Source organism: Centroberyx gerrardi, chromosome 19 (assembly GCF_048128805.1).
Source record: "Centroberyx gerrardi isolate f3 chromosome 19, fCenGer3.hap1.cur.20231027, whole genome shotgun sequence".
Classification (NCBI taxonomy): domain Eukaryota; kingdom Metazoa; phylum Chordata; class Actinopteri; order Beryciformes; family Berycidae; genus Centroberyx; species Centroberyx gerrardi.
The window spans coordinates 25,939,036-25,966,671 of NC_136015.1; the positions used below are offsets into that span (position 1 = coordinate 25,939,036).

General features: G+C 40.8%; 4 protein-coding genes and 1 pseudogene across 5 annotated transcripts in view; 4 read left to right on the forward strand and 1 right to left on the reverse strand.

The window, feature by feature from the left end:
- Positions 1 to 27,636, forward strand: part of LOC144542874 (nuclear factor 7, ovary-like) — a 443,231-nt gene that overhangs the window by 12,717 nt on the left and 402,878 nt on the right. The gene's annotated exons all lie outside the window — the stretch shown is intronic.
- LOC139925868 (hydroperoxide isomerase ALOXE3-like) lies at positions 649 to 11,516 on the forward strand. 2 transcript variants are annotated; one of them, XM_078290252.1, is made up of 16 exons: positions 649 to 742; positions 2,583 to 2,751; positions 3,012 to 3,213; positions 3,633 to 3,714; positions 3,822 to 3,944; positions 4,749 to 4,852; positions 5,484 to 5,656; positions 5,961 to 6,101; positions 6,558 to 6,761; positions 7,248 to 7,334; positions 7,482 to 7,648; positions 9,211 to 9,332; positions 9,464 to 9,564; positions 9,819 to 9,989; positions 10,117 to 10,314; positions 10,527 to 11,516. In XM_078290252.1, the coding sequence occupies exons 2-15, from the start codon at positions 2,605 to 2,607 to the stop codon at positions 10,294 to 10,296; spliced, it is 2,004 nt and encodes a 667-aa protein (XP_078146378.1). In that variant the 5' UTR covers positions 649 to 742; positions 2,583 to 2,604; the 3' UTR covers positions 10,297 to 10,314; positions 10,527 to 11,516. The 2 variants fall into 2 exon arrangements, with proteins under 2 accessions (XP_078146378.1, XP_078146377.1); XM_078290251.1 differs by having other exon boundaries at positions 10,620 to 11,516.
- On the forward strand, positions 12,691 to 16,678 carry LOC139925870 (uncharacterized). Its single transcript, XM_071917373.2, has 2 exons — positions 12,691 to 12,919; positions 14,452 to 16,678. Exons 1-2 carry the CDS (start codon positions 12,691 to 12,693, stop codon positions 15,339 to 15,341), a joined length of 1,119 nt encoding a protein of 372 aa, XP_071773474.1. The 3' UTR covers positions 15,342 to 16,678.
- LOC139925869 (putative RNA-binding protein 18 pseudogene) lies at positions 21,394 to 22,272 on the reverse strand (annotated as a pseudogene).
- LOC139925871 (uncharacterized) lies at positions 23,908 to 26,829 on the forward strand. Its single transcript, XM_071917375.2, has 2 exons — positions 23,908 to 24,113; positions 25,745 to 26,829. Exons 1-2 carry the CDS (start codon positions 23,945 to 23,947, stop codon positions 26,827 to 26,829), a joined length of 1,254 nt encoding a protein of 417 aa, XP_071773476.2. The 5' UTR covers positions 23,908 to 23,944.

Here is a 27,636-nt window from a genome sequence, read left to right on the forward strand (position 1 = left end):
TGGATCATGATGTGTTTGTTTGTGGATTTTGAATCTATTTGTGGATCGTGTTTTATATTTGTGGATCATGATGTGTTTGTTTGTGGATTTTGAATCTATTTGTGGATCGTGTTTTATATTTGTGGATCATGATGTGTTTGTTTGTGGATTTTGAATCTATTTGTGGATCGTGTTTTATATTTGCGGATCATGAAGAGTTTGTTTGTGGATTTTGAATCTATTTGTGGATCGTGTTTTATATTTGTGGATCATGAAGAGTTTGTTTGTAGATCGTGTTTTGTGTTTACAAATTGTAATATATATTTGTGACTCATAGTCTGTGCATTTACAATGATTTTGACATCGATTTACCCCCATAATCGAGTCTTTCAGGAGCAACATGATCTCATTAAATGTCGTGAAATGAACACAAACTCTGAAATCACCACTGATTTTTGTTTAGTTAGATCTAGTTCGAGGACCTGAGACTTGTGATAAAGGGCTGTATAAACGAACAAACTTGAACTTGGAAGTAACAGTGAGCCCCTGCTTGCAGCCCTCGTGTAGTGATTGTTAAAATTAGCACTGTATTCCTGCCAAGTGCCGAGTAGTTACTACTAATGATAAGCAATAAAGTGGGAGGGACGTGAGATATAAGGTATAAAAGACCACAGAAGAACTGAGAAGAAGAAGAAGAAGAAGAAGAAGAAGAAGAAGAAGAGAAGAGAAGAAAAGGCTCTGGACCTGCACTGAAAGCAAGGAGGTAGGTGACACACAGGATACACAGGTCTTTTGCTTCTTGACAAAAAATTGGGATTCATATTATAGGATATGTGATCACTTTATCCAACTATCGTCTATCATCTGACTAGAGAGAAATGACGACCAAAACAATCTAATTGCATCTTAACTGAAAAAGTAGGATAAGCCGAGGAAAGGTAAAAATATTGAAAAGATCTTTGGCTGCCTGTGGGGTTATGGTTAATAAGCTTTACAAACTTTTCATTTGATTATTTATTAATTTAAGTTTAAACATGAAAACTATTTTGGATAAGGTGAATTGTTTTGCGTTCTGCACATTTCGTATGTAAACTCAAATTCACACATTTCTCTGTCATTTGTACATAGGCTATTTCATGTATCTCGATATTTTTATACTTTATATAAATATTTATATTTATTATATTGATCGATTTTTGTATATTTGCATTGTACATATTTTCATTTAATTTGCCTTTATCCCAGTGTGTTTTTATATGTATTGTATATTGTATATTTATTGTATATGTATATACCTATATTTCTATTTGCTCTTGAAATGTTGAAATTGTATGTGTTGTTTTTTTGTGCTGTTTTACTTTGCATATCCTATTTATCTCTGAGTGTATTTAGCTGTATCTTATCATAGTAACATTTGCCATGTTAGACATTTCCATGCTTTTTTAAAATATTTTATTTTTCGGTTTTCAGAAGATAGAACATACAAACTTATAAGCAAACATAACACTGAAACTAGGACTGCATGCAGTCGTGGACGGGGCCGGCAGATGCAGCGTAAGGAGGAAAAAGAGAGTTACAACAAAGAAAGCACATTTATTCAGCATCACCCAGGAATCAAAGTCACGACCTTTGACACCAAGGGCAAATCATGAACTTGTTGAGCTATCTGTTGGTGGTTTGAAGAGAGGAGGCGTCACGCTACTGAGGCAACCAGCGGGGTGCATGATAAGATCTGTCCATCCATACAAAGGCAGATTTCAAACTAGTGTCAAATATCAACATAAACATTTCAACATAAAATTCGGAGAATTTGCGTACTTTATCTAGACAACATAGAGATGTCTGTAATTTATTTGTACAAGTATGGAATGCTCCATAAGTGAATAACTGATGTTTAAAGATGCTCTGTTTTCCATTGACTATGGTTTCCATAAAGGCAGAATTCAAATCATTTTTAAAAATTCAGTTTTTGAGTTAGAAGTCTGAAATTTTGTACGTTTCATCTAAGTCAGGAAAATATTTTCTATTTTTTACATGAAGATTGGACATCAAGTAAGCAGCAATTGACCGTGGCTGTGTACAGTACCGTTTGCCCCAGACTTTAGTGAGTGTCGTTTGGCATGGAACTGGAGCTATGTACCGAGTTTGTTGATTTTTCATGCATGGGAAGGCAGTTTTAGCAAGAAAGATAGAATAATAATAATACATACAAATACAATAGGGACCGGCAGCGGAGCTGCTGCCGGTCCCTAAAAAAAATACAAGGTAGAGACATTTAGACCAATTTCATGAGAGATAATTTGGACAGAATCTCTTCATCATATCTGTATTAGACCTTTCCATTGTTGACAGAGGCAAGGTTTCAGTGGAGTCAATGTAAGGCTGCCACATTTTCAGAAAGCTGTCATATTTCTTCTTTAAAATATATGTAATTTTCTCCAGGGGTTAACATCTATTCATGTCTGAGAGCCAAAGTCCTATTGAGAAGTGACAATTAGACTTTCATCTTACTGCAATGCATGTTTTGGCCATGCAAAGAGCTACCAGTATATCTATAAATCTAATTTTCATTGTAGAATTGACATTTCCATGCTTTATTCCAGACAGTATTTCTACTGAGTGATCATGACTGAGTACAAGGTGCAGGTGACAACAGGTGACATGGCAGATGCAGGAACAGGTGACTACATATATGTCACTTTATTTGGAACTGAGGGAGAGAGTGAGCGTACCAACTTGGACAAGTGGGGCAAAGATTTTGCAACTGGGATGGTAAGTTAATCCAAGTATTCAGCGTGGCTCATTCAGTATGTTTCACATTAGGACTGGGACAATAGAAATTATTTTGTGTGTGTGAGAGAGAGAGTGAGAGAATTTTTGTCGGCATGTAATGATTATTTTGAATGTGTGCACCATTTTTTGTCTTGCACTGTGGTGGTTGATAGATGGTAATTTTTCAAAAAGGTCAGTCAAGAGTCAGAGATCTAGCCCATTAAAAACAGCATCTACCCTCCTCCAACCATTCTCCACAGACAAGGATCTATACTGTGAAACCCAAAGCATCTCTGGGGAAACTTCTGCTGGTCAAGCTGGAGAAAGATCCCTACCTCCTCCTAGAAGATGAGTGGTTCTGCTCCAACATCGTGGTGACAACTCCAGAGGGAGATCGCATCCTGTTCCCCTGCAACAGATGGGTGTCCAGGGGGGATCTGGTGGAGCTGAGAGGAGGGAGAGGTTTGCTTCAAATCTTTTTGGTCACACATTGTTATGCATAAGATAAAAGAAGTAAGAATAAAGAAATAGCCGCTCAATTCTAAACTCTTCTTGTTGCCTTCAGGGTGCAGACTCTTGTGCATACAGATTCAAAAAAAGGAGGGATGCACAACCAAATGAATTATAAAAGTTTATTGTACGCACAGCAGCAAGCTAAGAAACAAACCCATGAAGGCTTAGTGCTGAAAAACGTTCGTTTCTTAGCTTGCTGCTGTGCATACAATAAACTTTTATAATTCATTTGGTTGTGCAGACATCCCTCCATTTTAAGATAAAAGATGTCTCATAAGCTATCAAATCTGAGAAGATATTGAAATTTCCTAGGTAGTGAAGTTCAATGTATGATTTTATATGATCTATTTTGTCCCGAACCTTCTCAGCCATGAAGGTTTTTGAGGAGGAGTATCCCCTTCTGATTGAGCACCGGAAACTGGAGGTGATGTTTAAAAAGCACTTGTTCAAGTGAGTTTCTAAAGTGATACAGAACTTAATGAGGGCTGATGCTACAGAGTCAGGAGTCTATCCAGACAAAACTTTACATGCTGTTATCTATTTTCCTTTGTTTTTAGATGGGGGGTATATGCTGCTGGGTTGCCATACAAGAACGATTTCAAAGATTCCTCTGACCTCCCAGATGAATTGCGCTTCTCCTTGTCAAAAACTTTGGAACTAGCTTCCGTAAAAGTAGACAGGTAAGTCTATGTAGATATTGAAGATGAAATGCCACACTGTTTATTCCATTATGTATTCATAGTAAAAACCACTTGAAGCAATATTCCACTTAGTTTTAACATGGGGGTTATTTGGCTCTTGACCGCCATGGAAACCAGAATATAATCTCCTCACCAAGGCCAGATGCAGCTGGACCAGTTTGTAGCATTCAGATTTTTTCTTCCTATTCATTTGAATGGAAACTGACATTGAACACGTTGGTGAACAGATTCAGCATCAGATCTGCTGCTGTGAGTCCAGCTGACTGTTGGTCCGACGCTTCAGAACAGAATCTCACCAAACAGCTTTTTTATTGATAGAAGAGAACACAGAGGAGGGATACCATTTAGGAGAGAGAGTTCCTGTTTGGGAGACCGGATCTAGTTTTATTTTTAAATATTAATTTTTGTGTAAACCAACAATAGAAAAACAGACCCAGGATGCTTTGTTGTCTTACAGCAGGATCTGTTGTTGAATCTGTTCACCAACGTGTTCAATGTCAGTTTTCATTCAAATGAATGGGAAGTAAAAATCTGAACACTACAAACTCGTCCAGCTGCATCTGATCTTGGTGAGGAGATTATATTCTGGTTTTCATGGCGGTCAAGAGCCAAAGAACCCCATGTTAAAACTAAGTGGAATATTGCTTTAACAATACAGTCACATCCGTCACCTGTTTTAAGCCACAGAACTGTATAGAAACAGTAATGTGGGAATATTGTTTTGACTCCTGCATTGTAATATGCTTTTTCTGTCAATTTTACCCCTTCTTTCCTTTACCTCAGTGCTGTTAAACTCAAGTTCGCGGGGCTGACTGACTCAACTGACCAATGGCAAAGCATCAAGGCCATAAAAGAGGTCTTCCTGTGCAATAAAACACCGATCGCAGGTAGAAGTTGCCCATAGTTTTGTAGCTGAACCCACTGAAATGTTTTCATTCTCATGGTTTCATAATAATTACAAATGACTATGCTTACATGCATTTACAGCATGTATAACAATTGACCATGTTCGGTGCTCTCTAGTAAACTGTAATGCAGCTTAGGTTAAGTAGTAGTTTTAGTTTGATATTGAAGAATATCCTAAAAATGCTCTTAATGCTGTAGGATAAAACAAACTAATTTAGCTGAAGTTATGCAAAAGAATTAGTGTACTTTTGAGCTTTTGGTGTACTTTTCAAAAATATACTATAATACCACATAAAATACACTGGCAGCACATGCATATACAGTATCAAATATCTCAACACACACAGAGGGAGAACATACAAACTCCACACAGAAAGGACCGGGGTCGAGATTCAAACCCAGGACCTTCTTGCTGTGAGGCGACAGTGTGAAACACTGAACCACTGTGTCACCTGTGCTTCAGAGTTAAAACATGAAAATTGCCAAAATTGGAGTTACAGAGGTTTCACCCGACCGCAACGACATGTTGATCATTTACCTTGGTTGAGTTTACTTATATTTTCATCACTTCAAGACGTGAGGAAAATGTCTCTGTCCACTGCCACCTTGCAGAGTACGTCTCAGAGCATTGGAGCGAAGACGACTTTTTTGGATTCCAGTTTCTGAATGCAACCAACCCCAATGTGATCCAGCGCTGCTCGGAGCTTCCCTCCAACTTCCCAGTCACAGAGGAGATGGTGAAGCCCTTCCTGCAACCTGGCAGCTCTCTGCAGAGAGAAATGGAGGTATGGAAGAAGAAGAAGAAGAAGAAGAAGAAGAAGAAGAAGAGTGCCTTAAGATGTGTGATAATGTTTGTCTTGGAGACTGTTTGTAGGTTTGAAACTTCGCTTGTGTAGCAGTGAGTCTTGTAACGTCTGTGCCTCTTGAACACTGATGATTTGGATAACAGTTTGACTGCTTGATATTCTCTTGGTTTAAAGTGAGATCATTTTAGTTCATGTGGGGAACTGATCACCTCCATTTCTTGTGCTAGTTCTTCCTACCTTTTCATGTCTTATGTCCTTTAATTGATCTTTATCTCCCATACAGAAAGGCAATATATTCCTCCGTGACTACAAGAGGATGGATGGATTACCCACCAGGGAGTATGATCAACCTCTGCATCTGACTGCTGGTCTCTGCTTGTTCTACATGAACCCAGAGAACAAGCTGATGCCAATCGCAATACAGGTATTTCACTGATGCAGTGAATCAGTGGCTGCGTTCATGCTGTAAATATATTGAAAATATATACACTGACAGAAAATGACAAGCTGTCCAGTGATTTTATCTTTTTTCCAGACCTTCACTTGATACATGCCAATATGCCTTCTTTCAATAAATCATCATAAAACAATAAAGAAAATCACTTTTACCAAGTAAATGTTCTCCTGAAAAAAAAATCCAATTTGTTGGAATCGGTAAAATTATCTGCCAGTGCAGTAAGATGATTTCACTTAACAAAATCCTAAAATGATGCTTGATAAGTCTGGATACAAGATAAAATAACAAGTTTGTCAGTTTTTGCAGGTTAAGCACTGAAATTGAATCACAAGGCCATGTTTTCATGAAGAACGTATCATAGTCCATAATGTATTAAAGAAATATCTTCTATCTAAAAATCCTGTCTCTTTTTCAACATTCCAGCTGCATCAACAACCCTCTGAGCAGAACCCAATTTTTCTGCCCAGTGACCCTGAGAACGACTGGCTGCTCGCCAAGATGTTTCTGAAAAATGCAGATGTCATCGAATACGAGACTGTTTATCACCTGTTGATGACACACTTTCTGGCTGAACCCTTTGCAATTGCCACTCTTCGCTGCTTCCCTGTGATTCATCCGCTCTACAAGGTATAATCACAAAGGGTAATTTGTTTTTCTGTGGTCCCGTGTCTTATGATCTCAATGACAGTGCACTCTCTTTCCAAGTACATGTGGGACCATATTTGTGAAGCTTAGAATAATAATAGAGAACAAATAATAAGAGAATGAGAGAACAAATCTTGGATGACTGATCTAGTCATGAACTTTCCTGTGATTCATCCCCTCTACAAGGTGTAATCATGTAGCAGAGATCATGTAGCTGCTTCATTTGTGTTTCAGTTTCAAAGTAAAACCTTTCAGACTATATTCATGAAATGTTCAGGATGGTACTAATCTTGGACCAACTTAAGCTCAATTTGAGAGGACTTTTGACTTCACCTATCAGCACACCTAAATTAGATCACATGAGAACATGAGTCGTATTTTGTGATTGGTCCCTATGTAAAATGTGATTTAAGCCATCCCATAAATAATTGTTTGACATTTAGATTCTTCTCTCTGTTGTGTATGCAGCTGCTGATCCCGCACTTCCGTTACACTCTCCAAATAAACACTGTCGGCCGCCCACTACTCATGGGACCTGATGGAGTTTTAAGTCAGGTATGAATCTTTTCCTCTGATTTTCTCGATAATATTCAGATCTTAATCTTGAATTATTAGATTGTGAAAATTATGATTCTGATTTTCAGGATGTCAGCAAGAGATCCTGGCAAAACTAATGTTGTCTAATGCTACTTATTTGTGTAGAGTTCCCTAGGAACAGAGAGCCTGACGGAGCTGATGAGAAGGGCTCAGTCTGAAATGACCTACAGCTCCCTCTGTCTGCCAGAAGACATCGCTGCACGAGGACTGGAGTCCATCCCCAACTTCTACTACAGAGACGATGGAGTGAAGCTGTGGGGCATCATCAGCAGGTTACCATGAATAGTTTGCCATATAAATATTACTCTGGAGCCAATATTGTCTGTGGGTCTACAGATACTATATGTAAGAGACAAATTAAATATAGGTCCAAAATCGCCGAACTTATCCTTAAAAAACTTGAATAGAAAGTAGACAGACGAGCTTAGAACAGGGATGAAACGGGACATAAAAAAACATTTGAAAAGTGATTTAAAAAGTGATTTGGTTGGGAGCTCTGACAGCAAAGGCCCAGCCACCGTTTGTTACCAGCCGAGTCCTTGGAATAAACAGTAGGGCTCTGCCAGAGGACCTCAGGACCTTTAAGGGTTTTAAAGCAATATTCCACGTAGTTTTAACATGGGGTTTATTTGGCACTTGACCGCCATGAAAACCAGAATATAAACTAGTCACCAAGATCGAATACAGCTGGACGAGTTTGTAGCATTAAAGTGTTTGAATGAGCCACGAAAATATCCTGAAAACTGTCATTTAACACATTTATGAACAGATTCATCAACATATCCCGCTTTTAAGACAAAGTAGTAATTGGTACATCGTCATTTTGTATTTCTGTTCTTGGTTTATACTAAAATTAGTATTTGAAAATAAAAGTAGATCCGGTCTCTCAAACAAGAACTAGCTCTCCTAAATGGTATCCCTCCGCTATGTTCTCATCTATCAATAAAAATTCTATTTGGCGAAATGACGTTATAAAAAGTAAGAGCAAAAGTCAGTTGAAAATCACAGCAGCAGGATCTGTTGTTGAATCTGTTCACCAACGTGTTAAATGTCAGTTTTCATTCAAATGAAATGGAAGTAAAAATCTGAACGCTACAAACTCGTCCACCTGCATCCGATCTTGGCGAGTAGATTATATTCTGGTCTTCATAGCGGTCGAGCTGAATAACCCCCATGTTAAAACTAAGTGGAATATTGATACTACTGATACGTAGCTGGGTGCCAGACCGACGCCGTGCCTTAAAAGCTAAAAGTAAAATCTTGTAATCAATTCTAAAACGAACAAGACAACTAGTGTAAAGCTGCTAAAATGGGGGTGATGTGATCCTGTCTTCTTGATCTAGGTAAGAGCCTTGCTGCTGCATTTTGCACTAGTTGAGAGGGAACTAGAAGGGAATAGAGGGAGTTACAGTAGTCTAAACATGAAGACATAAAAACATGGATAATTTTTTCAAGGTCAGGAAAGGATAAAAAAAAGACCTTATCTTGGGAATATTTTCTAACTGAAGGAAGGCGAGACTTAACACCCCACCTTGTATACGTATATATATCTGAGTGTCATCTGCATAACAGTGAAAATGAATATGATGCTTGCGGATGACGTCCCCAAGCGGAAGCATATAAATGGAGAATAATGCAGGGCCTAAGATTGACCCTTGTGGAACACCATATTTCAGATGAGCTGTAGAAGAAGCAGAGTTTTATGTATTATTTATTTATTTATTATTTAGAATGCTAAATAGTGAGGACATTTATTTTTAATAGAAATAATAGCCTAAATACAACCTCTGGCCACTGACACCTAATATTAACATCCTATGTTTTTTCTCTCCAGCTTTGTGAAGGCCATGGTGGAGCACTATTACCCCTCAGACACTGAGGTGCAGAAAGACTCTGAGCTCCAGGCATGGATCAAAGAGATATACACATACTGCTTCCTGGGGGACAAAAAATCAGGTAATTTAGTTCATGTTCTAGTAATATCATGTTGTAAACAGCCGTAAACAGTAGTATAATGGTGTGTAAACAGCAAATAGCTATAGTAGTCTCTATTGAAAACAAATGGTTGCTGATGGGGACCCCAACAGGCATCCCTACAAGCTTTCAAACTGTGGAGGAAGTGATCAAGTTCGTCACCATGGTGATCTTCAGAGTGTCAGCCCAACATGCTGCAGTCAACAATGGGCAGGTGAGACAATTAAGAGCTAGGGAAATATTATACAAATATTGTACAATCGATCATGTGCCTGTTATCTTTGTGTATTATTTCCTTTTAGTGGGGTATCAGAGAAGCAACAGCGCAATGGAAGCATGTCATTTCTTCTATATTTTAATGTTTCATGTTCAATTCAATAAAGTATGTTTCAGTTAAACATGAGCCCACAACCCTAAAAGTAATTGATGCATCTGCAATAGATACTGAAGCTTCTCTCCTAATTTTAGTATGAATACAACTCCTGGACGCCTAACAGCCCTCTCCTGATGCGCAAACCTCCTCCAACAACCAAGGGGAAGTCTAGCATGAAGACCATTTTGGAGACGCTCCCAAATGTTGGAGAGACGGTCAAGTTTATGACATTGGGTTTGCTGCTTACCAGCCCATACAGTGATGTTGTAAGTTTGGCAGGCATGAATGAATATACACTTATCAATTTAGAAACTGCCTTGAGGCCCTGCACCTTAAACAATCTGCTGTCAGTGGTCAGTCATGGTTTCTGCTTCTATTTCTACTTTTTGGCAGGTTCTACTGGGAACATATCCAGTTGAACGCTTCGATGAGCCTGCACCCAAGAAGATGATCAAGGAATTTGAAGCAAATTTGACCTACCTCAGTGAGGTCATTGCAAAGAGGAACTCAAAGCTTGCGGTGCCCTACAACTACTTAAACCCTGCTCAAATGGAGAACAGCATAGCCATTTAAATGAGCTTGAGGACACAGGCAAGCACAGCTTAATTTCTGTTAAACTTGTATTGAAGACCTTTGTGAACATCTTCAGAATCTGTCTCATTTCGTGCTAATTTTCTTTTTTCGTTATCGTCTTCCTGTAAGAGCAGACATTCATTTATTTCACTTTGAAAGCATTATGCATTTCAAAAACCATGTCATTTAACCATATTCCAAACTTTTTGACTGTGATTTATACTTAACAGAATTACCTGGTCTGGCTTGGATCCAAGTGCGTATTGCTGTTGCCACACAACAACAATCCCTGTCATGTGACTTCACATTTTCTTTCATTGCAGTCCATCTGGAGAGAGACGTCTCATCATTCACACAACATGAGGAGGGAGAAGACACGGACCACTTCAATAAAGAGAGTGACCAAGTGGCTCAGTTTGATCACTTTTCTTCCATGTCCATGATTGGACCATTTTTTTTCTGTCACAGTTTCAGTCAACCATAATATATCAGCTTTCATGTAATCGCAGGGTCTAGCAAAATCTAAACTTATTTGAAATGTCAAAATGTGCTTGGTTTTATTTAGTTCATAAAATTCAGAATTTGAACTAATTTGCTTTCATGATAATGGTAGGAGGGTCATTATATTATCAACCATAATATATCTGCTTTCATGTAATCAAAATGTGCTTGGTTTTATTTAGTTTAGAAAATTCATGATTTAAACTAATTTGCTTTCATGATAATGGTAGGAGGGTCGTTATATTATCAACCGTAATATATCTGCTTTCATGTAATCAAAATGTGCTTGGGTTTATTAAGTTTAGTTAAGTTTAGAAAATTCTGAATTTCAACTAATTTGCATATGTATTCACGTCAAGAGGGCCTACCTTGTATAACATAGAACAATGCATGACCTGCTGACCAAACATGCCAATTGTCATTCTTAAGGTCATAAATGTATTTGTCATTATGGGAACTGTCTTCAGTAGCGCAATAAATATCATATAATATCAATATACAATTTAAACTACATACAGTGGCACTATGATTAATTAAGTGCATTTGCAAAACTATTTCAGTAACAAACATGTTCATCTTCATTTCCAGTAATGAAGCCTTTCTGTTTCTATGGTTCAGTAGTGAAACCTGTGGAAACGAGGAGAGCAAACGCACACTGTCTCTTACAAATACTGTTATTCTTTATATGCTAAGACAATAAAAACCCTTTCATTAAATCAGTTGTGTTTCTATGAATATTTTTGTTTAAATGACTCTCAGTGGGGCAGAATAATCCCCACGCTCAGCCTTCACAATTCATGCAGTCAAAGAACACTTGAATTGATTACAGGAAATAACAAGGACAATAATTACATGAATGCCATATTGCTGTTAATCTTTAATTATAGATTATTTAGCCCTTACTTACCTATGGTAGATTAGTTGAGCACAGATGCAGTGTTGTAACAAACTGCAGTTAACCCCAGACTAAAAGGAGTACGTATGATTTTTAACATAATTTCTCAGCATTAGTCGCACACAAAGTATAATTTAACACTCCCACTGTTACACAATCGCAGCAGGAAAGTCACTTTTGAACCTACCTCTCACATTCATGGTACTCATTACCTAACATCAACTAAACTATGTCAGTTTCACATACCCTGTGTAGCAGCCAACGCAACAATAACAACTTTAACCAACTCATTCCCATAACGTAATTGACACAATTTATAAGTGCTGAACAATGAATGCTGCACGGCATTCTGGGAAACATGGCAATGACACTCCGGGACGCCACAGTATTGAACAGCAATTGAGAATTATTATTATTATTATTATTATTATTATTATTATCATTAGTAATTTTCAATGGATTCTGATTCCACATACTTTATAATAGCCTGAGCCTGAATATTGTTATTCCTTTTTGTCGTAGCTGCTCTGCTGCTTTGTTTGCAGTTTTTCCCCAAGGAGGTTTAATGGGCTGGTCCCCAGTAGTTCCTAATGATACTACTACCAATACAAATACTAATATTAATACTAATAATGATGATGATAGCCTAATATAAAAAAATAAATAAACTGTATGGATCCGGAACCAATAATCGTCTGACATTGTTTCCCTCCAACCTCTTTTTTTCTCGGAACTCCGCTGCATTGTTTACCTTTCCGCCCGCAGCCTCGGTACTGTGTTGTTATTCAGAACAGGTACCTCCTCCTTAATTATATTTTCCATTTTAATATTGGTGTTTTGTACGTTTTAGCAAAAATAAAACTTTCAGCATACATTCGTCAGTGGGAGCTTTATACTTTTTACGGTAACGGTCGGTATTGTTTTGCGTTCCGCCTGGCTCGAGACACTGGTAGCCTAGCTTTGGCTCGGTGTGGACAAAACGCTTCATAACAGCGAACATGTCAGCGAATGAGCCAGTACTGTCGCCTTACGGGGATTTCGGGGAAAACCAAAGTAAACTCCCAGAGATGGAGACGCTGAGGCTGTTCGTCAGTGAGCGGCTAACGGCTGCTGTCGACGAGATCCTGGGAGTGTTTGGGAAAACTATCGCTCAGTACCAGGAGGAGATCGACCGCCAGCGCCGGCAGCTGGACACCATGAGACCCGAGACGAAATGGCACATATCAGGTCTGTTTCTCCCCTCTCTCTCTCTCTCTCTCTCTCTCTCTCTCTCTCTCTCTCTCTCTCTCTCTCTCTCTCTCGAAAATAACACGTCAAACTACCAGAGAGGTGGGGACTCGAGTCACAGTTTCAATCACTTGAGACTTGCTGCATGAAGAGAAGACTTGAGACTTGACTTGACTTGGGTTCTGGTGACTTGGGACTTGACTCTGACTTGTACTTTGATGACTTGAAAAGGTTTCTAAAGTCTTGACTTGAGATCTTGTGTTTGTGTAAATGACTCAGATTGAAAGTGATGAGATTTGTTCCAGCGGACGACTGAATTTAAATTCTGTTTTCTGAATTTGTATGGAATGATTGAATTTATTGAAGTTGAAACTGATTATAGAAATCAAACTCATGATGCTCTTACCAAGTTTTTATCCTATTAAAACCATATTGCATTGAAAAGTCCTAGATATTTAGTTTTCTTTAAGATATTAAATTGATACTGGACTCTTGATTTGTTCTGACTTGACTTGCTGTTCTACATTTAGACTTGAGACTTGACTTGAGACTTGTGCCTCAAGACTTGAGACTGACTTGGGACTTGAGCAAAGTTGACTTGGTCACACTTTAGGTTAACAAAACTTGTTAACTTAAAGGGGAAATCCCCCACTGACAGTCTAACACTGTTATATATCGGCAATCTGTGATGTTCAGGTGCATTCAAGGATTTATTTTGTGATTGTAGCCTAATTAACTTTTTTTGATTTACCTTTTCTTCAGCCTGCCTCATCCAGGCTTTCTACTTTAGTTAGTGATTTCCTACATTTCCCAAAATGCCTTTCAACAACCCAAAGAGAAGAGATGTGAACCATGGAAGTGTGTGTGTATTTCATTCAGCTGTTGGTAAATCCGTGTTCACATCCTATGGGAAAGTCACAATGAAATGAAAAATTACTTTTTCAACTTGTTGGCTAATTTTCCATCCCATAATATACACATATTTAACAATAGCCTACATGCCAAACAGATTTTCCTTATTGAATTTAGCAAAACATATTTGTATTTTAGCATATTTTTATATCAAAACCCCTGTTGTTTTTACTTACTGGAAAACAGCATATTTTTAGTGGTTACTTCATGGCTTTCCAGTAAATACAAATTCTAAGTAACCGATAATAATGACATAGAACTGCCCTTCTCCGCCTAATTGATTTCCCATTAATAAAGAATTGGTTTGCACCGTCAGTCAGTTTTGAATGATCTCTCCCTGTGTCATGTCCCAATACCTAATTAACATCCTGTTTCAACCTGAAATTCATCAAATTATGGAAGCAAGATGCTCCCAGTGGCCACCAGCAGGAGACTGTGGTTGCACAGAGCAGCTCCCAGGTGTGAATGTGTTGAACTGGGTGATTGTGAATCAGGGTGGTGTTGCAAAAAAGCATGGTGCTCAGGAAAAACCCTTAACTGGATCAATAAAGGTTAAAAAACTCAGCATAAAGTATCCTGAGCTGTTGTAATCTCAGTTGTGATTTTTCCCCTCTCTCCAGACCCTCTGCAACCTTCCACCTGGATAAAAAACTGTCCTGCTGAAGACCAAATCCTGTGCTTACAGCTGGACCAGACAGACGGTGTGGACGAGAGAGCGGCCGGCACCTCCGCTGCACTGATCAAAACAGAAGCTGAAGGAGAGGACTGCGGAGCGTCAGATCCAGCCAGTCACTTTGATCCAGCTAGTGTTTTAGAAGCGACCAGCGACGGCCTGCTCCTCTCCGACCGGTCTGAAACTGAAGACAGCGACGAATACTGGAAGGAGGCCGTGGGACTTCGGAAATCAAAGAAGGTGGGAAAAGCGAAAGGACAGAGGTTGTTTTTGAGCAAGAAGTTCAGGAGCTCCGCCGAACTGTCCCAGGAACAGAAATCATCGATTCACCTTCCGTCTGCGCACTGCTGTCAAGTGTGCGGAGAGTCTTTCAAGAAAAGGAATCACTTACTGACTCACGCTCCGGTCCATATAAGCGACTGCGGCCTGTGCGGAAAACACCTGGAGCACACCGAGAACTTGAAGCTCCACCTCAAAGCTCACCAGGAAACGTCCTTCCGCTGCACCATTTGCGGCCAGAGCTTCACCCTGAGGGGGAACCTGAGGACGCACATGAGGATCCACTCGGGCGAGAGGCCGCACGGCTGCACGGTCTGCGGCAAGAGCTTCGGCAGGCGGGCGACGCTGGTGCGGCACGTCCGCAGCCACACGGGCGAGAAGCCGTTCGTCTGCACGTACTGCGGCAGGGGCTTCGTGGAGAAGGGCAACCTGACGGTGCACCTGCGGACGCACACCGGAGAGAGACCGTACTGGTGCTCCACCTGCGACAGACGCTTCACTCAGCTGTCCTGCTTCTACAAACATCCCTGTCAGAGGAAAGGCTTGACGTCTCGCTAGGGAATCCCATGTGACATTTCACTGCAGAGCATACCGAGTCAAAGGAGACAGGGATTCTGTTTTAATTTAAAAGCAGGCGGACATTGAGTCTTTGACAAATAAAAACGCTCACATCTTAATCTTAAAGGGGCATTAAAGGCGCCATATTATTTGGTTTTCATGATTTTGTTTTCAAATATACTGTGGCTCAGGATAAGATTAATGTTCTTCATGATGTTTTGCAGATAAATGTAGTTTAGTTCAAAGTTGAACTGAATGAGTTAAACCGAATGAATGTGAAGACTAAGTCGTCACAATACTGGACCCTGATTGGCCGACAGCAGCGGCTCCTCTAATTGGGTCCACTTGTAATTCCACCTGGCGTACGCCGAAACTTGCCCAGGTAGGCGGAGTCAGCGCTTGGTATTAAAACGGGTGACGCCGCGGCGTACGCTGGACCGCCCGCTTCAGCCTGGTGGCTGAGACCGGCGATGATGTCACCAGCGCTCTCCTATTGGCTGAGATACTGAACGGACAGACAAAAAACAAGCATTACGAGGATTTACATTTTCTCTTGCAAGATGCAATTTAGCATATAATGCTTTTCTGTCCTTGTGCAACATGTTTTGTGTTTACACCACGCAGAGCTGCTGAAATAAGGATTGTTGTTTGTATACATGCAACACCCGCCGGGTGCGTTTTGCACTTGATTTTAGTGGCGAACTCCGCCCACGCTGCCTACGTCAGGCCCGTGCGCCCCGGCGTGAATAACAAGTGGACCCGTTCAAATGAGGTGAACCTGCTGAGTGGAGGCTTTCCAGTTCAAATACTGCAAACTGGACCCTGATTGGACGGATTTCAGTTATTCCTTAGTGAGGGAGCCAATCAGGACCGAGTCCAGCTGTGATGCGTTTCCTGGAGTTAGACTGAAACTGACTGGAAAAAAGGATGGATTTTTGAAAATACAGTCAATTTAAATTTTACCACTCAAACATAATAAGAAATAATATGAAATTTGAACATTGTTTTCATTAATCAGATGTTTCAATCAGATAGGTAAATAACTAGAGGAAAATTTGATTTCCTATAATATGGGACCTTTAAGTAATCTATTACTTTTATCGACCTGTACTGGCTACCAGGGGAATTGCAACAGCATCAGTAGAAGTGATCTACACAAATCTCTGATTAAATCTAACCTAAACCTAAACCTAACATTAGCTACAAAACGGCAGGATGCCGGCTCTTGGTCCCCCCCCGCTTCATCCTCATTGGTTGGTAGAACTCTGAAGTGACATTGATGAGCGGTGCGCTTCAGACAAAGTTGAAATTGTTTCAACTTGAGAACAGGTCCAGCGTCACGGCGCTCAGCGCTAAGAAGAGGCGAGGTTCCTGTTTTGGGTCGTAGGCGCTGAAAGCGCAACCTTTCCATAGGAAATAATGAAAAAACATTACCGGTGCTTTTTTCACAGGTCTTTGGTGGACATGGGGCCTAAGGTAGCTAATCAGAGTAGAGTAGTAATCAGAATATATCACCATGCTGAATACTGGAATAATAAAACTGCTTTGGCATTTGCTTTTTGGCTGGAGAAGGCTTTCTAGTCTTTGTAGCTGAAATGTGTTGTGATGGGAAGAGTCTTGAAACTCCAACGGTTGGGGAGTTTTTGTTGAGAGTACGACCTGGAAAGTGAGTTTTGAAAGCCAGAAATCTCAGCAGCCGGTGAAGTAACCGCAGAGTCACTGGTATTGATCGTCAACCCGATCAATCCCCTGCAGATATACAGACCTGCCAACCTGGATGCATTTTGCGTAGCAGCTTCACATTTACTGTTACCAAACCGTTCTGAGCGGTGAACGAAATCGAATGGAAAAACAGACTGAACTGTGACAGCAAAGGTGCAGCGGAGAGAAGCACAGATGTGTGGTTGTGTATTTCATACTGCATTGGTGTGTATTGGAAGATCTAACAGAATGTCGTCATCTGTTTTCCACACAAAGTCAAACTCAGGTTCTTCACTTATTAATTTTAGTTTATTCTTTAAACTATTACTGCCAGTATATGTTGAGCTACTGCAACTGGTTCAGTATTTATTTCAGGTCTAAGCACAGTCTTGATTTCGGTGTTTGTGATCAATAAATAGGCCTTTTATCCAAACTGTACTGTCAGGGTCTGAAATGAGCAGTTTTATACAGTCTTACATTTTCTAAGCGGCAGCATCTAAACTTTTCCAAACTCTTCCTCCTGTTCCTGCGCTGCCTGGATGTTTACTAGCCTAACGCAACTTGACTAATATGAAAATACTAAATATTCCAACTTAAACTGTGTGTTTACTTGCAATATTGAATTCTGTTACACTTATATATATATTTTTTTTAATTTACCAGCTCTTGGCAAGTGAGCCAAACAGTTAACTATGGACACTGTACTGTATGTGTTAGGTATTATTGCAGCACACATACATGAAAAACACATGCTGCTGAAAACATTTAAGCAAATGTTACATGTGCTCACTGAAGGTGCTGCAGGTTGGCAGGTCTGGATATATATTCTGGTCATTTGGTGCTGATTGTTCATGAGAAACTGCTTTGTGTCTGTCGACTAGGAAACTTGTTCAATGTTTGATGACTAGAGCTGACGAGCCACCATCCGCTAAATAAATCCAGGAAATTTTCAGACTTAAACTGTCCGTCAAAAGTTTGGGGACACCTCTCCTTTTCTTAATTTTCAAAGTGCTATTCGATTTTCTCCGTTATTTTTCAATGAAGACGTAATTGAACAGTCAGCTGTTCATCAAAGTGTCTCTTTGGTGTGAAGAGAAGGTTTTTCATGGCAGAGCGTCTCTCGCTGTCTGCATGAAGAAAGTGTTTTCTGATGAACGTATAGTTTGTTTTGGTGTTATCCTCACATATATTATGATTTTTTTTTTTTCTCAAACTAAACCTGGTTAGTCTTTAATGGGGTTCAGTTATTTGCAGACCGGCAAAGAAAACATGCTGATTTATTAAATATTTTCAAAAGCTAGGAGTCCCCAAACTTTTCCTTCTAATGTATGCAAGTCCGAAAACGGCAAACTTCCATTTATTTTTTTTACATTATTTCTGTCACACTGTATGTTTTTCCCCCACACAAATAAAACGCACGAGGCAACTCTGCCTGTCGGCGGCTCCAAATGGCAGCGAGAGGTTAACTGTTTGAAAACTGAACTTCAAAACCCAGAAATCCTGTGATGTGATGTCAGTGAACTGCACACAGCTGCACACACCATTTAGAAGTTGTTGTTTTTTTAACGTATGGCTTCCAAATAAATCTCTAATGCCTCATGGTCTCTATGAAGTGTGGTTTGTACTCTGTTGTCATTCCTCAACACTGTATGAACCAGAGGTGGGGACTCAAGTCACATGACTTGGACTCAAGTCAGACTCGAGTCACATTTTGAATAGCTTGAGACTTTATTTTGTTTTCTTTAAGATATTAAATTGATACAAAACTCTTGATTTGTTCTGACTTGACTTGCTGTTCTACATTTAGACTTGAGACTTGACATTAATGACATGGACTTGACTTGGTAATCTACATTTAGACTTGACTTGAGACTGACTTGGGACTCGAGTGAAGTTGACTTGGTCACACCTCTGACTTGTGTCGTCCTGTTTCTCTGCAACAGCGTCACAAATACTAATTCCTGGATATTTGATGCACTTCTCCATTACAGTGATTCTGATCATGAAACAACATTTAATCAGCAATTTCACATCAGTAAAATGACAAAAAAAAAGACAATTGTGTTGACAACAACAACTGACACTGAACTGACAGTCGGTGGAAAGAGTTTGGTTGGAGTTAAATAAAACATTTTAGCCCTATAAGGACAGAGAAATTCACACACAATTCAAACGCAGAGGGAAAATTCAGCCTGTTTCTGAGTCTCTGGATGGATTAACATCCAAACCTGGGCTGTAAAAAAGACATCTCACACACTCTGGAAAGGAAAGGAGTACCGGGACAAAAAGGTGAAACAACTCAGAACATTTCAAAATTATACTTAATGTAAACAGGAAGCACACTAGTGAAAGTAAAACTTCATGAGACAAACATTTCTTAAACGTTATTCACAGTTTCTGACTGACCTCACACTCAATATGTAATGAAAGGGAAAATACAGTTAAAAAAGACTTTCGATTTCCAAAATGATAAAAGGCTGTTTTTCCTCTGAGGGAAAGAGTCAGGTGGCACGTTGGAGAAAATCTGTCATTTTATTCAAACTGAAAATCCTAAACATTAATATCCCTCCAACAATATCAATAACGGTTTTAACTTAAAATGATATTACATAGAAAAAGCTCTGCTCATGTGTCACAATCCATATCACAGTATCCAGTGGAAAATAAATCCCACCGTGATTTTTTTTTTCCAGTTTTGTGCAGACCTCAGCAATGCTGTTCCAACCTAATAACAGGAGTAAACACACACACACACACACACACACACACACACACACACACAATGTGACTGGACGGTCGCTGGTTCGATTCCCTGAGGAAGCCACTAAACCCTCTCAGCTGCTCAGCGGCCGACAGCAGCGGGTTTACAAAAAAAACAGAAAGTTAAAGGAGAATACCGAGCTGTCCTCTGGAGTTAAAGCCAGGTTCCGGCACCTTCGATTAATAAGTAAATAAATCTGATTGGCAGTTTCATACATAATAACGTCAAGCGAGTTCACATGGGCTGCCGACTCTCACGCATTGACCGTGAGACTCACGCAATTGACATTTTTCACACGCTCTCACGCCACAAGTCCATTTTCTCACGCGGTGAAAAACAAATTCATAACTGATGACGTCCGAAAAGAGACGCTGACAGCGCACGAGACGAGACAGAGCAGCACCGTGCAGCAGAGAGTTATTCAGACCATCTGAATAGAGAGAAATATACACAAATCTATTATATTGTAATTTATTCCCATGCATGGTGCTCAGAGTAATCTCAGTCCGCGGCTCTTCTGCGTCTCTCCCTCTCCTCTCGCGCCGTGCGCACGCAGGCAGGTGTGAGAGTTGGAGGAGAGTGAGTTGCTATGGTTACGGGGATGCTCTGTGTCTCTGTCGCTCTGAAACTTTCTCACGATTCCCAATAATAGGTTTTTAGGTTAGTATGCCTATGCAAAATCATGAATGTAAGCACCTCAATGCTGAAATCTAGTAATATAACATCATTTTACATGGTTGGTTAACATTATACAGGGTTGCTGTTTCTTGACTCAATCCAAGAGGTTAGGCGGTGTAGAAATGCAGGAAATTTGTTTTAAATTACTATTTTTTTTCCGACGCTTCAGAACAGAATCTCACCAAACAGCATTTTTATTGATAGAAGAGAACACAGCGGAGGGATACCATGTAGGAGAGATAGTTCCTGTTTGGGAGACCGGATCTACTTTTAGTTTTAAATACTAATTTTAGTGTAAACCAAGAATAGAAATACAAAATGAGGATGGACCAGTTGCTGCTTTATTGTCTTACAGCAGGATCTGATGTTGAATCTGTTCACCAACCTGTTCAATGTCAGTTTTCAGGAGATTTTCGTGGCTCATTCAAACTCCACAAACTCGTAGTTTATATTCTGGTTTGCATGGCGGTCAAGCGCTGAATAACCCCCATGTTAAAACTAAGTGGAATATTGCTTTAAACTACCTGGAATATGACAATATTTAAATGTAAAGTTAATCAACAAACAAAATACTGGATGACTGATTTATTTTTCTTGGATGTCTGTCACAAGCTGTAGTCTCTTGTTTCTGTTAGTTACTATTAGCTGTGTATTATATAACTGGCCCAACTGGAGCTCACCTGACATGATATCAGCATTTTAATTCTCTATTACATGAACCTGGTTACAAAAAGTTAAAACAGTTTCAGCTTGATGCAGCCAGGTTGCACGCAACATTTCATTAAATTGCAGTGTGACACAGTGCAACTCAGATGAAACTCAGCTGCACTGAACTGAGTAACACCGGCCTGAGGTGTCAAACCTACTGCAGCCTGAAAACACCTGCTGTCCTGCTAAATGAAAAGCCGTGGATGTGACAGTAAAGAGTTTTGAGGATTACTTCCTGGAGGAGACTTCCATTTCTTCCTTGGCTTCATGTTTGCTGTGATGGATTCTCTCGCTCTGTGGAAGTTTGTTTTCCATACCGGACAAGAATGAATGAAGGAGGAAAACGAGGGTTCCGGGTCATCTCCTAAACTTGCGGAAGGGCCTGCTCTGGCCGGGGCCGTGGTGGGACTTGCAGTACGGCTCCCAGCGCTTCCTCTCGGGCGGCTTGTTGTGCACGTAGGGCGACGGGCCGGCGTACTCCTCGTCCCGGTTCTCCTCCATCATCTGCAGCTTGGCCTCGATGGCCCGGATCTTGGCGGTGGTGCTGAGGCTGCCGCCGCCGCCGCTGCCGCCGGCCGGGACGCCGCCGCCCTCCTCCGGGGCCAGCCCGCTGCAGGACGGCTCCAGGCTGTGATGCAGGCCGCTCTTCTCGCCGCGGAATCCCGCCTCGAACCGCTGAGCGTGCGCCCAGCGGACCACCAGCCGCTTGGACAGAGCCAGCTTCCCGTTCAGGCACTGGATGGCCCGCTCCGCCTCCGCCCGGGTGTGGAAGTTGACGAAGCAGTAGCCCCGCGGCTGGCCCTCCAGCGGCCCGGACTTGTGGAAGAGGAAGTCGAACTGCCTCACCCTGCCGAACCGCTCCAGCAGCTTCACCAGGTGGTACTCGGTGATTTTGGGGTCCAGGTTGCCGATCCAGAGGCGGTTCCCCTCATGAGCGACGCTCTCTGAAATGATGGAGGCGTTTTCCACCGTGTCCGCCGCCGACGACATCGGTCCTCACCTCGGTGAGAAAAACAACGCTTTCCCCTCTCGGTAGAAATAATTAACGGTTAAAATCCTTTACTGCTTTCAGCGTCATCCTGTCGTCAGAATGTAAACATCTCGATCATTTTGTCGGCTAACTGTCGCTTCCGGTTCCGGACGCGTTCCGTCGTATGACAACAAAGGCGCACAATCCAACGTCACGATTGACGTCAAATCCATGCGCCAAAATAATAGCTTAATTTTTTTTTTTTTTTTTTTTTTTTTTTTTTTTTTAATGAGCATACTGTATACTATTGTTGTATACTGTTCCTATACGCCTATGTTTTGCTTGATAAAATATATTATTAAAATGTGTATATATTTTATTTTCTAACATTAGGTTATATGTCATGAGTTATTGCTTATAAAATCTCAAATAAACTGGAACGTGCAATTAGTATTATTTTTTTTTAATAAAAAGCAACTCATAATGAAAGCCTACAGATTAATCAATGCTTATATTTTCAAACAATCGGGGTGTTTTAGGCTAAGTGCTTTTGCATTAGTTAGTTTTAATAAGGAGTTATGGAAACATTTTATTTTACTTAGGAATATTTTGATAGTGTGTGTGTAGGCCTGTGACACACCAGTTTCTTTAAAAGCTTCAGTGTTTTTCTCAGGCTTCAGGGTTGAACTTCAACCAATAGAAATGTAAACTGTTATCAGTGCTGACGCTCTGCTGAGGATCTCTGCTTTCCTTGAATCACAAATGAAATGCTTGGGAATCCACATGAGCAAAGGTCAAGGATTGAATTAAAGAATAAATATCTATATTGGTTGATTGATTGATTGATTGCTTGATTGATTAGTTTATTAAAGTGTCATACACACAAGGTACCCAGCTTACATGGACTGACCAAGTAGTTCCACTGATGTACAACATCAGAAGAAACAAGAAGAAGAACACATTTCTTAAATCAACAATCCCACCAGAACTACATTTAGACTTCTGCTCCTTGTTAAAAATCTTTTACAATATAACCAGTTAACTCCACCTTTCTTGATTCATTTTTTTTATTATTATTATACTTCATATGGGAAATCTGGCATATTAACAATGAAATCTACAAAATAATCTACAACTAAACAACTTGGATTTGAATATGTGTGCATTCTGTAAAAAAGTAGCAGAAACAACAGACATGTGGGCTTATGTAACTGGATAGCATTAGTAATAACCAATAACCTCTTCCTATATATCGAAATTATATTACATTTGGTATACTGAATAACAAAAAGAGGAGCTCTTTTGAAATATGTTATTTCTTCATGAGACATTATGTGACATATTGTAATGTGATCACATCCCTAACAAAATAAAAATATGTTATCCACAAAGTATTTTGTAGCCGTTAATTTGTATATAAAATCTTTGATGGAAAACCATAAGACACTTGAGCTTTATTATGTATTCAATAAATAGCCTATATATTTTTTTTTTTTGATATCCTCATCCTTTGTGTTAATAGTATTTATTTCGTTTTCGTTTGTCTTTAAATAAATAATAAAATAAATGTAAAATCTTTGCTCGGTCTTTTCTACCCTCTATGTATTGATCCAGTGATTGTTTCGAAAAAGACTTTTCAATAAAGTAAGAGGATACACAACGTCACGCGTGACGTCAAACCCCTGCGCCGAACGTACCGCGATAAATGAAATTAGCTGCCGAGGCTGAAGCTGAAGCGTCAGTTTGTCTCTTCTTCTTCTCGTGTTTCTCTCTGCCCGTCTGAAAATGTCCCGGATCCAGATGCTGCGGGTTTTCATCAACGACCGGCTGACCGCGGCCGCCGAGGAGATTTTCGGCGTTTTTGAAGGAATGATGATAGAATACGAAGAAGAGATTTACCGCCGGAAAAGAAAGATGGACGCCGTCCTGAAGTCCGAGAAGAAACACAGAGCAGGTCGGGAAAGAAACCAGAGAGAGGAGAAGCTTTTCTGATCTGACAGCAGCCCTGCTGAGTGCTTTTATTACACACACACAGTCATTTATACAGTCTGAGGATGCCTTAAAATATGTTTTTGATATGTAAGATCATAAAACGTATTAAAATGTCTCAAATCCAGTTATTAGAAGTGTTATTTCAGGTTTCTTTGGCCACTCTTACATGAATCCAATGCATCCCATCTGCTTTACTAAACACAGTTGGACTTCCTGTCCCTTAATAAATTAATTTCCAGTTATCCTTTTCCCTATTCTCCCCATGTATAGTTTCACAACTTTCATCAGCAGTGTTCAGTTAGAAACGGGCTGCTTTTGCTTCTTCATTTTGGCTTTTAAATTCCATTCCAGGGAGCTTTAAAAAGTCTTAGACTTGGTTTTCCACTACGAAACCAAACCACTTAATTTTATCCATGAAATGGCTTTCATTTCTCATTACAGAAACATTAATTCTCCATTAAAAATGACATAGCTTTAGAAAAGTTAGTATCAGGGGTTTATTCATGGGTTGATTCACAGAGACACTAGTGATTAAGGGATTTTTCATGTCTTTTGTGCAGGTTTACAGGTTATTAATGAGTTATTAATGGAAAGTTCCTGTCTCCCTGAATTTTACATTAAATTAGAAAGTAAGGAGTCAAACATTAAGGGGAGTTTAAGGAGGTTTTGATGGGGTTTCCTCCATTAATAACTCCCTTAACTTATTTTGAGGGGGTTTTGCGTGAATTAAGGGGTGAATTAATGTGAAACGTGCTGATACCTTGATATACCCTGATATAAAACTAGTATTACTTTTTTTAACTTGTATTTTTTTATTGCAAATGTAGGCTAGTTGTTACATAGAAACAATCATTCACATATTGACAATAGAGATACAGGTTAGTATGAGTTAGTAGTAAGAACATAAAATGTAACAAATATAGGAGTGATGAAGCCAGATGGGTGATTTGTTTGGACTTTAGTTTCTCCCTCACTTTATTTAATAAAATACAATTAGTCAACATCCCAGTTACTGTCATTTTTTGCAGTCAAATGACTTTGTGTTGCATGATGTTTCAGATGTAGATATCATCACTCTGAACTACTTTTTCTAAGTAACTTCAGTTAATATAACTATTTCTCTTGAGCGTAGCTTTGCTATAGTTAAACTTATTCCAATAAGAAGTAAATCTGTAAAACTGGGCTTTCAAAGTAGCTTTCCTTACACAGTGCTGCCAGTGTCATCGGTCCAGTGCTGTGCATAAGTCAAGTCATGTGAGTGCTGAGTGAGAGTGTGTGTGTGTGTGTGTGTGTGTGTGTGTGTGTGTGTGTGTGTGTGTGTGTGTTGGGGAGTTTAGAGTGTTTTGAAACTCCAATGTCTGGGGAGTTTTTGTTCCAAAACAAAGTCCGGGACAGGAAAGTGAGTTTTGAAAGCCGTCGATCTCAGCAGCAGTAATCACTGAGTGATCGGTATTGATCAACTCAATCAACCCCCACAGATACATTATGGTCATTTAGTGCTATGGGACAGTAATGATCTTACTTACCGCCCCTTTAATTTAGCTGATGAGTCTGTCAGTGTTGGCTGCTGATTCTGTTCCCTCTTCCCTCTAGTTCGCCCACAGAGCTTCGGCTGCGAGGAGGAGCAGCAGGGGCGCCGCCTCCGTCTGGACCAGGAGAACCCGGAGCCTCCTCACATTAAAGCGAGTCAGAAGGAGACGTGTCAGGCGCCGGCGGGGGCTGAAAGGTCAAAGGTCACATCACCTCTTGTGAAAAGTGAAAACGACGAAGAGGAACCTCGGTCCTCTCTGCTCAGCCAAACAGAACCGGAGCCTCTAGCCGGCACGTCGTCCGACCGGGTGAAAACAGAAGCCGACGGAGAGGACCGAGGAGGACCGGGCGCAGCCGGTAGCTTCGGTCCGGCCGGCGAGGGCCAGCTCCTCTCCTCAGACTGTTCCGAAACTGAGACCGAAGGCGGCCACGTTGACTGGAAGGAGACCGGGGAATCTCCGTCAGCTGTAAACGACCTGAACCCGGAGCGGCCAGAACCGGGCCAAACCTCGACAGACCCGTCCCACGAACCGACGCCCTCGGACCACGCCCCGTCCTCCCTTTGGTGTAAAGTGTGCGGAGCGGCGTTTCCTCATAAGATGTCCTTAACGCGGCACGTCAAAGCCCACCCGCGGGACTGCGGATTGTGCGGGAAGCACCTGGAGCCGGCGGAGAGCCTGCAGGTGCACCTCGCCGGTCACCGGAAGTGTCACGTCTGCGGCAAGCGATTCACCTCCGTCACGGACGTGGAGAGGCACCTGAGCACTCACACGGGACAGAAACCCTTCAGCTGTTTGGTGTGCGGCAAAACCTTCGCGTGGAAGGACAACATGAAGGTGCACATGAGGACGCACACGGGGGACCGGCCGTTTTCTTGCCCGGTTTGCGGCAAAACGTTCGGCCAGAAAGGAAATCTGATGAAGCACATGAGGGGACACACGGGGGAGCGGCCCTACAGCTGCACTTTCTGCGGGAAGGGGTTCATCGAAAAGGGCAACCTGCAGAAACACATGAGGATCCACACCGGCGAGAAACCGTACTCTTGCGGCAGTTGTGGGAAATGTTTCAACCAGATGCCGCACTTGAAAAAACACAAGTGTCGCACGGAGAGCAGCGGCTGCCGGGCCGAGGGCGAGGGGCTGTGCTGAGCTGCTCCTGCCACCGGTGTTTATCAAGGGATTTTAAAGGAAGAGTTCACCCAAAACTTAATATTCCGTCATTATCTACTCATCCTCATGCCAGTACAAACTCAGGTTAGTGTTTTTTCTTCATACAACTTCCCAGCAGTTCTTATGGACGTTTGTTGTCCTTTTTGAAGCCAAAGGACTGGAGTCCATCTACTGCAATGGTTGCCTGGAGAACTGCTGGTGAGCTGTATCAAGAAAAAACACTAACCTGAGTTTGTACTGGCATGAGGAAGAGTAGATAATGACTGAACATTAATTTTTGGGTGAACTATTCCTTTAAAGGTGCTACGTGTTGCATTTTTAAACCCCAATATATGATTGTTAAATTAATAGTGGTACATTGGTGTAATTACCTTAAACTGCTGAGAGCATGATGGAGACGACTGGTCGCCTCCGTCTCACACCAGTCGTATCGTTAAAGCTGCTATCCACATAAAGAAAACAGTGGGAAAAGGTCTTCCAAAGATAAATCAAAAGATAAAAAGACACAAAGTACCTTGAATGCAAAAAGTAAGCTTATTAATGTTCCATGAAAAGTGAGAAGTGAGCAAGGGACGAACTCATAAAAGGCGTATATACATGCAGCTGTGCATGTACTGTAGTTATTGTTGAAGCTGGTTCAGTGGTTTGTGTGGAAACGGACGTGGTGGAGTGCATGTGGCCAAAATGACATAATTGCGGCCAAAACAACTGGCGGCATCGGAGCGGCGCCGGAGGCTGTGCACGGCGTCTCCGTCCAGGATCGGTCGAACAGAGAGAAACCAGACC

Excerpts from the sequence above, each read along its gene's own strand:
- LOC139925868 (XM_078290252.1), top strand. The coding sequence starts at position 2,605 with ATGACTGAGTACAAGGTGCAGGTGACAACAGGTGACATGGCAGATGCA. Across the intron at positions 2,752-3,011 it reads AAGATTTTGCAACTGGGATG|ACAAGGATCTATACTGTGAA; the intron begins GTAAGTTAATCC and ends CATTCTCCACAG. Across the intron at positions 3,945-4,748 it reads GCTTCCGTAAAAGTAGACAG|TGCTGTTAAACTCAAGTTCG; the intron begins GTAAGTCTATGT and ends CCTTTACCTCAG.
- LOC139925870 (XM_071917373.2), top strand. The coding sequence starts at position 12,691 with ATGTCAGCGAATGAGCCAGTACTGTCGCCTTACGGGGATTTCGGGGAA. Across the intron at positions 12,920-14,451 it reads GACGAAATGGCACATATCAG|ACCCTCTGCAACCTTCCACC; the intron begins GTCTGTTTCTCC and ends CCCTCTCTCCAG.
- LOC139925871 (XM_071917375.2), top strand. The coding sequence starts at position 23,945 with ATGTCCCGGATCCAGATGCTGCGGGTTTTCATCAACGACCGGCTGACC. Across the intron at positions 24,114-25,744 it reads CGAGAAGAAACACAGAGCAG|TTCGCCCACAGAGCTTCGGC; the intron begins GTCGGGAAAGAA and ends TCTTCCCTCTAG.